Raw genomic sequence first — 12,219 nt, forward strand, 5'->3', positions numbered from 1 at the left:
AGTTAAACTGCCACCTTCATTGGATAGTTTCCCATCTCTTTTTTTTTTAAGATTTTGTGGATAGTTCCCCATCTCAAGTGATCTCCAACAGGTAGACCTTTCCTTTTAGCAGACCCTGTAGTGAGGAAGGGAATCAGTAAGTAAAGTGATTCTTCTGAACTGAATGGATGGCTCCCTGGTGGCAACCTAAGGAGATGAGTTTTGACGAGCAAAGCTGATAGCTGCCGATACCGACCTCTGGTGGAACTTGGCCGCCATTTGTCCCGAGCGCCTTTGCCCAAGCCATTTCGGCCCATCCCGGGTGCCGTAGTGGGGCCCTCGCTCAGCTGTTGCGGGGCGGGGCTGCTGCTGACCATGGCGGGCGAGTTCGAGAGCTCCAAATCTCTGAGTGGGTTGCTGAACGGCCTGGCCCAGGAAGCTTTCTATGGGCACCAAGGCATCACGGAGGAGCTGCTGCGGAGCCAGCTCTATCCCGAGGTGTCACTCGAGGAATTCCGCCCCTTTCTGGCGAAGATGAGGGGGATTCTTAAGGTATCCGTCCTCCCCGCAGCTGCGGCCGCTGAGCCCAACCCCTTCCCCTCCGCTCTCAGATTGGGCACCCCAGAAGCTGAGAAGGCTTTCCTTCTTACACCTCCACTTCGTGGGCTCTATATTATATTCTTCAGATGCGGGGCGCTCGCTCCGTCGCCGCCTGTCACATTCTTAAGGGTGATCCCTTTCTGCTCAAGCTCCGTGCCCTGGAGCAGACAGGAACAGGCAGGACTGCGGGCTTTTTCTCCATTTTTTTCTCTGTTGTTGTGTGGGCAGCAATTTCGAGTTGTTTTGGCGAATCTGTGCGCTCTAGATTAAAATTAAAATTAAAGAGCTGTTAAGTCTAGCTTTCCGAGGTTGTGGAAGTTAAAGTGAGCCACTGCATGCTGGGATAGCGGGTGGGAGGGTTCGCCGGAGTGAACCCGTGTAAAGTAGTGCATGGTATGGTTAAAAGAGCGCATTTACTAGCTTGAAGTCAAAGTATAAGTCAGCCTGTCCAGTAAACATGTAATGAGAGCTAAACATCTAATTTAAAATTTCCTAAAAGCCACATTAAAAAAGTTAAAAAGAAGCAGATGAAATTAATTTTATTACATTTAACCCAGTGGATCCAAAGTATTATCTCTTTTCATGTAATCGACGTACAAAATGTTAATAAGGTATTTTTTTCGCCGAGTCTTTGAAATGTATACATTTTACACTTAAAGTACATGTCATTTTGTACTAGCCAGATTTCAAGTGACCAGTAGTTACCTGTGGCCATTGAACAACACAGTTTCAGACTGAGAGCTAGTCACCTGAATGAATACAGTGCTGAAGTATACTCTAGAGATAGACAATAAAAATGATTTTCGAGTTTTGTGGGCCTTCTGTGAGGAACTGTACTAGGTGGATACCCATTTTAAAGAATAGGAAACAGGCTCAGGGCATCTAAGTCTAGTTAGTCTAAAATCACACTTTGGTTAAAGATGGTGTTGAAATTTCATCTGTTTTTTTTTTGCATCTGCTATTTGTTTTGAAACTGCTTAGACTTTAAGAGGCATTCTTTTTTTTTTTTAAACTGCTTTTGCTTATAGGATTTGAATCTGGGGGGGGAAGGCAAAACAGTTATTTCACAGAGTAAATGGACTGTCTCATGGAAATATTAGAGGTATTATCTCAGGTGTGATCCTAGACATTCTGAGTAATTTTATTTTATTTTAAAGATTTTAATTATTTTTAAAGATTTTATTTATTTATTTGACAGAGATTACAAGTAGGCAGAGAGGCAGGCAGAGAAGAGAAAGGGGGAAGCAGGCTCCGGGCTGAGCAGAGAGCCTGTTGGGGGCTCTATCCCAGGACTGAGATTATGACCTGAGCTGAAGGCAGAGGCTTAACCCACTGAGCCACCCAGGCACCCCTGTTTTAAAGATTTTAAAGAAATCTCTATATACCCAGTATGGGGCTTGATCTCACAAACTCAAGATCAAGAGTTGCGTGCTCTACCGATTAAGCCAGTCAGGCCGCACTATTCTAATTTTAATTGATACCATAAAGACTAATGAATGCCTTTTGTTTCTATCAAATCTCCAAGTGGTCAGAAAAGGTTTCTTAGAGAATTTGACTTCTTACCTGGGTTTTTGAGGTGTTTGCTAAGCCTGTAAGGGGGATGAGGATGAGGGACTGTAGGCCAAGAAGTAAGAACAGCACGTGTGTAGGCAGTATCTTAGGAACTCCAAACACTGAGGGCTACTGCTCTTTTGGTGGACAGTATGATTATTTTGTTTGGTAGTGAGGTAAGAATTGCAGGCTACCCAGAGAAGACATTGCCTGGAAGCACTCTCTTACTTACTTTTGAATATATTGAGGAATAGTATCCAAGTATTGCTCTTTCTGCTTTCAGTCTTCTGAGGATGGAATACTTCAGTTTTCTGAGTAATTCTGAAGAGCTGAAGTAATTTTGAAGTAGTTGAAGAGCTGGCATGGCTCAGTTGGTGCTGGGAGTAGAACAGAAGATTTATTTGCCTGTGCTTTGCAGAACAGCCTCTGTATAGCCAATTGAGATACCAAGGGGAAAAAACCTTTGGTTTTTTGACCTAGGGCTGAAACTATGGGTTCTAGATGACATCTAGTTACAATCTTCACTTACCTTTTAAGCAACACTGAGTTACAAACATCTCTCTAATTTTTGAAAAAGCATAAAAAGCAAACAGGATTTTTTTTTTAAAGATTTCATTTATTTATTTGACAGAGATCACAAGTAGGCAGAGAGGTAGGCAGAGAGAGAGAGGAGGAAGCAGGCTCCCTGCTGAGCAGAGAGCCCGATGCAGGACTCGATCCCAGGACCCCGAGATCATGAACTGAGCCAAAGGCAGCGGCCTAATCCACTGAGCCACCCAGGCGCCCCAAACAGAATTTTTATATATAAGTCTTTGAGCATGTTCTTCTGCAGTAAGAGAACACACACAAGCAATCATGATACAAAGTTGCTGTAGTATTTGGAAATAGAGATCTGAAAAAGCTACTGTGGACAGAAAGAGGCAATAGCTCTTTTGGGCAGGTTCTTGGAAATGCCATTTTTGCTGCTCTTGAAGAAAGTGTAGAATATTTTAGACTGAAATGAGGGGCAACCATGTAGGGCATTCTAGGTTAAGAAAATAGGAGTAAGGCAGGAAAATGGTAACTAGTCCAATGGAGCAGGTTCAGGAAATAGTAAATATTTTCAATTTGACAATAACATGGTGGTTTCCAATATGTATTGGTGGAGGAGCCAAGAAAAAAATGAAGCAACCTTTATTTCTTTATTTCTGCTAACCATAATTCCTGCTTTCTAGCAGGGCACACATTTTTTTTTTTTTTGGCGGCAAAATACTTAATAACAAAATTTATCGTTGGGGGCACCTGAGTAGCATAATCTGTTAAGTGGCCATCTCTGGGTTTCAGCTGGGGTCGTGATCTCAGGGTTGTGGGATGGAGCCCCATGTTAGGCTCCCCGGTCAGTGGGGAGTCTGCTTGGGACTCTCTGTCCTTGCCTCCTTCAACCCCTCTCCCCCTGCGCATGCCCTCTCTAAAATAGATGAATAAATCTTTAAAAAGAGAGAATTTTTTTTATCATAACCATTTTGAAGTGTACAGTTCAATGGTATTAAATATTTTTATGATATTGTGCATCCATTACCACCATCCATATCTATAACTCTTTTCATCCTGTGAAACTGGAATTCTGTACCCATTAAACACTAACTCCCCATAACCGCCATTCTACTGTTTCTATGATTTTGACTACTTTTAAGTATCTCATGTAAGTGGAATCATGAAGTATTTGGTTTTGTGTGTGTGTGTGGCTGACTTGCTTTGCTTAGCATAATGTCATCAATGTTTATGTTGCATATATCAGAATTTCCTTCCTTTTTTTTTTTTTTTTTTTAAAGATTGTATTTATTTATTTGACAGAGAGAAATCACAAGTAGTCGGAGAGGCAGGCAGAGAGAGAGAGAGGGAAGCAGGCTCCCTGCCGAGCAGAGACCCCGATGCGGGACTCGATCCCAGGACCCTGAGATCATGACCTGAGCCGAAGGCAGCGGCTTAACCCACTGAGCCACCCAGGCGCCCCAGAATTTCCTTCCTTTTAAAGGTTGAATAATATTCCATTGTATGTATATCCTACACTTGCTTTATGCATTCATGTCATTGGATACTTGTGTTGCTACCATGTTTTAGTTGTGAATGATGCTGCTGTGAACACAGGGTTGCAGTTACCTCTTTGCGATTCTGCTTTCAGTTCTTTGGGGTAAATATCCAGAGGTGGGATTGCTGGGTCATATGGTAATTCTATTTGTAATTTTTTGAGAACTGCCAGCTGTTTCCCACAGTGGCTGTACCATTTTACATTTCCACCAACAGTGCATAAGAGTTCTGATTTCTTGGGGCACCTGGGTGGCTCAGTGGGTTAAAGCCTCTGCCTTCGGCTCGGGTAATGATCCCAAGTTCCTGGGATCGAGCCACGCATCAGGTCTCTCTGCCCAGCAGGGAGCCTGCTTCCTCCTCTCACTCCACCTGCCTCTCTGCCTACTTGTGATCTCTGTGTGAAAATAAATAAATGAAGTCTTTTTTTTTTTTTTTTAAAGATTTTATTTATTTATTTGACAGAGAGAAATCACAAGTAGATGGAGAGGCAGGCAGAGAGAGAGAGAGGGAAGCAGGCTCCCTGCTGAGCAGAGAGCCCGATGCGGGCCTCGATCCCAGGACCCTGAGATCATGACCTGAGCCGAAGGCAGCGGCTTAACCCACTGAGCCACCCAGGCGCCCTAAATGAAGTCTTAAAAAAAAAAAGTTTTGATTTCTTTACACCCTTGCCAACACTTGATATTTTCTGGTTTTGTTTTGATACGAGCCGTCCTTATGAGTATAAGGTGAGCAGGGTATACATTTTTACATGTAGATAACAGCAGAATTAAAAACATTTTTTTCTTTTGTCTTTGTGGAGTCACAGCTATCTTGAATTCAACATGCAGGCTAGAAGAGCAGAGAAGAAAATAAAAAAATGAAGGAGTCTGAGCAAAGGGAAACAAACTGAGGATAAAAGTGGAGTAGTACCTTATGTCGTTTGGTGGCCACACCTTTCAGTCATCTGTAGAGAATCAAGTTCTGTGAAGACAGTGAAAGTAAGAAGAACAACAGGAGTAGGAGGAAAGGATGTTTAACTCCCGGCAGGGAATAGGATATACGTGTTAGGTTCCTTATTGCATTCATTTATTGGCTGTGTTTCAGATATCCCGAGCTGCAGTCTTTCCCTCTGACCTTCACATTGTGAAGGTGGGCAGATGTATTGTACTGATTGTGGCATTTGTACTAGTCTCTGTTTCCGCTTGGAAGTTTTCCTATCCTACTTGGCTGGGACATGGATCCTCTCTAGGCTTACCTATTGCTCACAAGAGGGCACACCTTTCATCAGTTTATAGATACATGAAGCTGGCCATTTGTTTGCTCCAGTTCTGTTTTTCATAGCTCCTGAGGGGCAGTGAAACCAGTAAATTGGGAGTGATGTGTTTTGTTAGGGAGATGACCTCATATATAAATACTCTGCCATTTTAACCCATCTTTTGGTTTATAATTTCAACTTATTCTAGATATTCATTTGTAAATTCTTTATTTCTTGCCTCTGCTGTTAACCTTGCAAGGGATGATGCTTATCCTAGTTTACTGGAATTCTAGAGAAAGATATTACTTAACTGAAACTACATCACCTTTTGTACTTAACCTTCTGATTCACCACTGGCCTATGTCTGTATTCACTACTGCCCCTTTTTTGGTGATAATTTTGTGTTCCCTCACTGAGGTTTTATATTAAATTTTTTAAATTAAGTTTTTATTTTATTTATTAGGGAGAGTGTGCGCACAAGCAGGGGCAGAGGCAGAGAGAGGGAGAGAAGCAGACTCCCCTGATGAGCAGGGAGCCTGATGTGGGGCTTGATTCCAGGGCCCTGGGATCATGACCTGAGCCGAAGGCAGATGCTTAATTGACGAGCCACCCAGGCACCCCAAAATCTAACACATTTTCTGTCTGAACCTTTACAGAAAAAAAATGTGCTGATTCCTGTCTCAAACATCTGTTTTTAAACTCAGGTTTAATATTTGGAAACAATATAATATATAAATTATTTTTATAATTTAGAAGTTACTTGATAAAAATCTGAAAGCTAGAAATAGGGATTATTTGGTGTTTTATCCTCTGAGGAATTTTGCTGCTTATTCTTTATGTTCATGAGTTTTGTGGTAAATTAGAAATAAGCTTTAATGTTTCTGTGGTACTCAGTGTATGTTTTTCATAAGACAATTTGAATTTTTTTTCATATTGAATATGTGAAGTTTATGTGTTTATCAACATAATATAAGGTAATACACAATGTAATGTTGTAAGCCTGAGAACCAAGTAAAAACTATCAACATGAAAACTGGTTTAAACTTACATAAGAAAATAACTTACCAATAACATAATAATGTTTAGGGGCACCTGGGTGGCTCAGTCAGATGAACATCCACCTCTTGGTTTCAGCTCAGGTCATGATCTCAGGATTGTGGGATTGTGCCCCTGTTGGGCTCCACACTCAGTGGGTAGTCTGCTTGAGATTCTCTATCTCCCTCTCCCTCTGCTCCTTACTCCCCCCAAATAAATAAATCTTTTTTTTTTTAAGATTTTATTTATTTATTTGACAGAGAGAGATCACAAGTAGATGGAGAGGCAGGCAGAGAGAGAGAGAGAGGGAAGCAGGCTCCCTGCTGAGCAGAGAGCCCGACGCAGGACTCGATCCCAGGACCCTGAGATCATGACCCGAGCCGAAGGGAGCGGCTTAACCCACTGAGCCACCCAGGCGCCCCTAAATAAATAAGTTTTAAAAAAAGAAATATAAGAAATTGGACCATTTCCTTACACCACACACAAAAATAGACTCAAAATGGATGAAGGACCTCAATGTGAGAAAGGAATCCATCAAAATCCTTGAGGAGAACACAGGCAGCAACCTCTTCGACCTCAACCGCAGCAACATCTTCCTAGGAACATCGCCAAAGGCAAGGGAAGCAAGGGCAAAAATGAACTATTGGGATTTCATCAAGATCAAAAGCTTTTGCACAGCAAAGGAAACAGTTAACAAAATCAAAAGACAACTGACAGAATGGGAGAAGATATTTGCAAACGACATATCAGATAAAGGACTAGTGTCTACAATCTATAAAGAACTTAGCAAACTCAACACCCAAAGAACAAATAATCCAATCAAGAAATGGTCAGAGGACATGAACAGACATTTCTGCAAAGAAGACATCCAGATGGCCAACAGACACATGAAAAAGTACTCCATATCACTCGGCATCAGGGAAATACAAATCAAAACCACAATGAGATATCACCTCACACCAGTCAGAATGGCTAAAATCAACAAGTCAGGAAATGACAGATGCTGGCGAGGATGCGGAGAAAGGGGAACCCTCCTACACTGTTGGTGGGAATGCAAGCTGGTGCAGCCACTCTGGAAAACAGCATGGAGGTTCCTCAAAATGTTGAAAATAGAACTGCCCTATGACCCAGCAATTGCACTACTGGGTATTTACCCTAAAGATACAAACGTAGTGATCCAAAGGGGCACGTGCACCCGAATGTTTATAGCAGCAATGTCCACAATAGCCAAACTATGGAAAGAACCTAGATGTCCATCAACAGATGAATGGATCAAGAAGATGTGGTATATATACACAATGGAATACTATGCAGCCATCAAAAGAAATGAAATCTTGCCATTTGCGACAACATGGATGGAACTAGAGCGTATCATGCTTAGCGAAATAAGTCAAGCAGAGAAAGACAACTATCATATGATCTCCCTGATATGAGGAAGTGGTGATGCAACATGGGGGCTTAAGTGGGTAGGAGAAGAATCAATGAAACAAGATGGGATTGGGAGGGAGACAAACCATAAGTGACTCTTAATCTTACAAAACAAACTGAGGGTTGCTGGGGGGGAGGGGGGTTGAGAGAAGGAGGGGTGGGGTTATGGACATTGGGGAGGGTATGTGCTTTGGTGAGTGCTGATTCACAGACCTGTACCCCTGGGGATAAAAATACATGTTTATAAAAAATAAAAAATTAAAAAAAAAAAAAGAAATATAAGGGGAGCCTGGTGGCTCAGTCAGTAGAGCATGTGACTTTTGATCCCAGGTTCGTAAGTTAGAGCCCCATGTTGGCTTGTAGAGGTTACTTAAAATCTCTAAGGGGGTACCTGGCTGGCTTAGTTGGAATAGCACGACTCTTGGTTCTGAGGTTATGAGTTTGAGCCCCACGTTGGGCGTAGAGATTACTAAAACAAACAAACTTAAAGAAAAGATTTATTTATTTTTAAGATTTTATTTATTTATTTATTTAATTGACAGACAGTGAGAGAGGGAACACAAGCAGGGGGAGTGGAAGGAGAAGCAGGCTTCTTGGTGAGCAGGGAGCCAGATGTGCAGCTGGATCCTAGGACCCTGGGATCATGACCTGAGCCGAAGGTAGATGCTTCACGGACTGAGCCACCCAGGCACACTCTTAAGATTTATAATAGTAAAAGGCTATAAAAATATTTCTATTTTAAAGATTTTATTTATTTTAGAGAGAATGAGCAGGTGTGAGTGAGCAGGGGGGAGGGGTAGAGAGAAAGGGCGAGTAAGAATTCTAAGCAGTCTCTGCCCTGAGCATGGAGCCCCACAGAAGACTTGATCTCATGACCCTGGGATCATGACCTGAGCCGAAATCAAGAGTCAGATGTGGGGTGATGGGTAGTTCAGTTGGTTAAGCATCTGCCTTTGGCTCAGGTCATGTTCCCAGGGTCCTGGGATTGAGTTCCACACTGATCTCCCTCTGCCTCTCTCTCTCTCTCTCTCATCAACCAATAAAATCTTAAAAAAGAGTCAGATGCTTAACCAACTGAGCCACCCAGGTGACCCCCAAATATTTCTATTTGAAATACCTGGTTCTGTTTCTCTTCTTGAAGCCATAAAATTTGTAATTTGTTTGAGAATTAGGTTGACTGGAAAGAAAAGACCTGTGTTGATATGAGTTCCGTATATTTTGTAATTCAGGAATCAAATATTTTTTTGTTTTACCAATATTGAGCTACCTATATGCTTTCCCTTGTTAATTATTAATTATTTTCATTAACATATAATGTATTATTTGCCCCAAGGGTACAGGTTTGTGAATCATCAGGCTTACACACTTCACAGCACTCACCATATCACATTTCCTCCCCAATGTCCATAACTCAAGCACCCTCTCCACACTTCCCCTCCCCCCAGCAACCCTCAGTCCCTTATTAATTTTTATAATAAGCATTATTTAGAAATGTGAAATGTATTAAAAACTCATAATACCACAAGCTGACATAACCAGTATTAATGTTTTCGTGCCCTTATTTATACCACAGACATTTCAAAGCATCTTAATACATGCCATGCCCTGTGCTTGGGATGCAGCAGGAAACGTCATAGCTACAGTCCCTGCCCTTGTGGAATTTATAGTTCCTGAGGAATACAGACAATAAGTCTGTGGTTAGCTTTTGAAAAGGCAGTTAGAAGGTGCCAATTTATGCAGATTATAGGCAGTTTAGAGTGGTTCCTAGCCCACTGTACAACATGAACAAAGAATGAAAAGCAGGGAATGGCCTACTTATTAGGTACAATGAACTGAAAAGAAAGGACAGACAGCACACAAGTAATTTTCCTTCTTTTAGTTGTCTTCCGCTGGTCCCAAGGTAGGGGTTTCTCATGAATATGGTTGATTACAGTCATGGTAATGTCTTTCCTGCATGAGGATTTGACTGCTTTGGGACCTTATTTTAGGTTTCTTGACATGGTCTTCAGGGCCAGATTGGCTGTCAGAGCATCACTGTACAGTCCAAGATGTATACTTACAGTGGCTCTGCCTTCTTGCTGGTTTCTCCTTACTTTCGGTGTCTCTTCACAGAGCCTGAAGCATGTTTTCAAGTAGCTCCTTAAGAAAGGGTCACTTTTTTCTTTTTTTTGGTTTCTTTCTTTTTGTTTAAAAAATTAATGAATGAATGAATGTTTAAATGAACATACAATGTATAATTTGTTTCTGGGGTACAGGTCTGTGATTCATGAGTCTTACACAGTTCACAGCACTCATCATAGCACATACCCAGTGTCCCTCCCCCAGCCGCCCATCCCTCCCACCCCTCTCCACTGCAGCAACGCTCAGTTTGTTTCCTGAGACCAAGAGTCTCGTAAGGTTTGTCTCCTTTAGTTTTGTCTTGTTTCGTTTTTCCCTCCCTTCCTCTATGCTGCTCTGTCTTATCTCTCAAATTCCTCAAATCAGTGAGATCATATGATAATTGGCCCTCTCACTATTTTCTTTTTAAGTTTTAAAAAAGTGTCTTTATTCTAGTTCACACTTAGTTGCTAGTTTGGTTGAGAATATATTTCTAGGTTGTGATATTGACTTAGTTTTGAAGGGATTGTTTCATTCCATGTGACCTTTTTCTCTGTGAGCTTTTAGGATTTTTTTCCTATCCTTTATTTCCATGAGTATCCCTGGTGTGTGGTTTTCTTTTATTTCATTATTTCATTATTTTGGCCACTGTGGACCCTTTGAATCTGGAGATGCATGACCTTTAGTTCTGGGAAAAGTTGTATTCTTACTTTGATTTTTCTTCGAGTCTCTTTTTAGCACTCTGATTTCATATGTTAGACCTTCTAGACTGAATCCTTGGTTTTCTTTTATTTTCTCTATTTCCCATTTTTTTCCTTTTTGATAGATTTCCTCAACTTTACTAGCATTTCCTCAATTTTACTAGCATTTACTTCCTCTAGCATTTTAATTGCATTTTTCACTTGGTCATGTTTTAAATTTCCAGGAATTTTCTTTTGACATAGACAGTACACTATGTTTAGTCACTGTAAGGGAGGAAAAGGTTTCTTCTTGATCCTCATAGGGTCCCTGGCCATGTCTGAAAATAAACTGACAGAGACAGATTAACAGGAGAAAAGCATACAAATTTATTTCTTACAAGTTTTGCATGATATTGGAGCTTTCGTAAGGAAATGAAGATCCAAAGGAACAGACTGAATATTTTATTTTGGGTTTGATGAAGAGTTAAACATAGTAAACTGGGGAAAACTTATCAAGACCTATTTGTAGGGTTCTTTGTATCTGTCTTTGGAGATGAAGATGCTCCTTTCTTCTGGAGGCATCTCTCACAAGTGGGTTTTATGACTTATTTCAGGGGAAGGGGGTGGGGGAAAAGGTCAAAAAGACCTTGCTCTGCCTTTTTTCCAACTACTTCAGTTTCCAAGAATCTGTATGCCAAGATACTGTATTTTGGGGTAGCATGCCTTGAACCCCATCACCAACAATCTCTCCTTTCTTTCTTAAAACACGAGGTGGGGGCATGGACTACATAATTTTCTGCATTTAGCTTTAAAAAAAATTCATCTTGAGTGGTTTTTGTGCTATTTTCAGTATTAAGAATTTGGTATACTTGTACTCAGTGCTTGTGAAAGCTTTTTTTGGAGACTTTTAATAAACATATTGCTTAGATGTTTTGGGATATGATGAAAGTAGAAGATGTTAAATTCTCCCAGAGAACTTAACCTTTTTAATATTCTAATAGTTTTATGTTTTGCAAATTGTGGTGTATGTTTTTGGTTTACCTTACTTGTTTATATTATATTATTTTATTTTTTTAAAGATTTAGTTATTTACTTGGGAGAGTGACAGGCAGAGGGAGGGGGAGAAGCAGGCTTCCTACCAAGCAGGGAGCCTGGTGCAGGGCTCGATTGCAGGACTCTGAGATCATGACCTGAGCTGAAGGCAGATGGTTAACCGACTTAGCCACCCAGGCACCCCTTTTATATTATTTTAAAAGCACAATTTGATCCTAGTTTCCGAAAAGCCAGGAAAATTTTGTGAGAAGTGTTTATAGTAAAAGCAGAAGCTTTAAAGTACATTTGGGGGACGCCTGGGTGGCTCAGTTGGTTAAGCAGCTGCCTTCGGCTCAGGTCATGATCCCAGCGTCATGGGATCAAGTCCCACATCGGGCTCCTTGCTCGTCAGGGAGCCTGCTTCTCCCTCTGCCTCTGCCTGCCATTCTGTCTGCCTGTGCTTGCTCTCTCTCTCTCTCTCTCTCTGATTAAAAAAAACACAAAAAACAAAAAACA

At 41.2% G+C, this 12,219-nt stretch overlaps 1 protein-coding gene across 3 annotated transcripts in view; it reads left to right on the forward strand.

Annotated features, from left to right (window-relative positions):
• Positions 1-306: 306 nt before the first annotated feature.
• Positions 307-12,219, forward strand: part of COMMD1 (copper metabolism domain containing 1) — a 210,302-nt gene continuing 198,389 nt past the window's right edge. Inside the window, exon 1 of one of the 3 annotated variants that reach the window (XR_004288107.1) lies at positions 307-531. Coding sequence is in view for 1 of the 3 variants with exons in the window: in XM_032353657.1 (XP_032209548.1) it covers positions 355-531 (177 nt within the window). In the remaining 2 variants the exon portion in view is untranslated. The remainder of the gene's footprint in view (positions 532-12,219) is intronic. The other 2 variants (XM_032353657.1, XM_032353658.1) reach the window with 2 other exon arrangements.

The sequence above is a fragment of the Mustela erminea genome, chromosome 7 (genome assembly GCF_009829155.1).
Source record: "Mustela erminea isolate mMusErm1 chromosome 7, mMusErm1.Pri, whole genome shotgun sequence".
Lineage (NCBI taxonomy): Eukaryota > Metazoa > Chordata > Mammalia > Carnivora > Mustelidae > Mustela > Mustela erminea.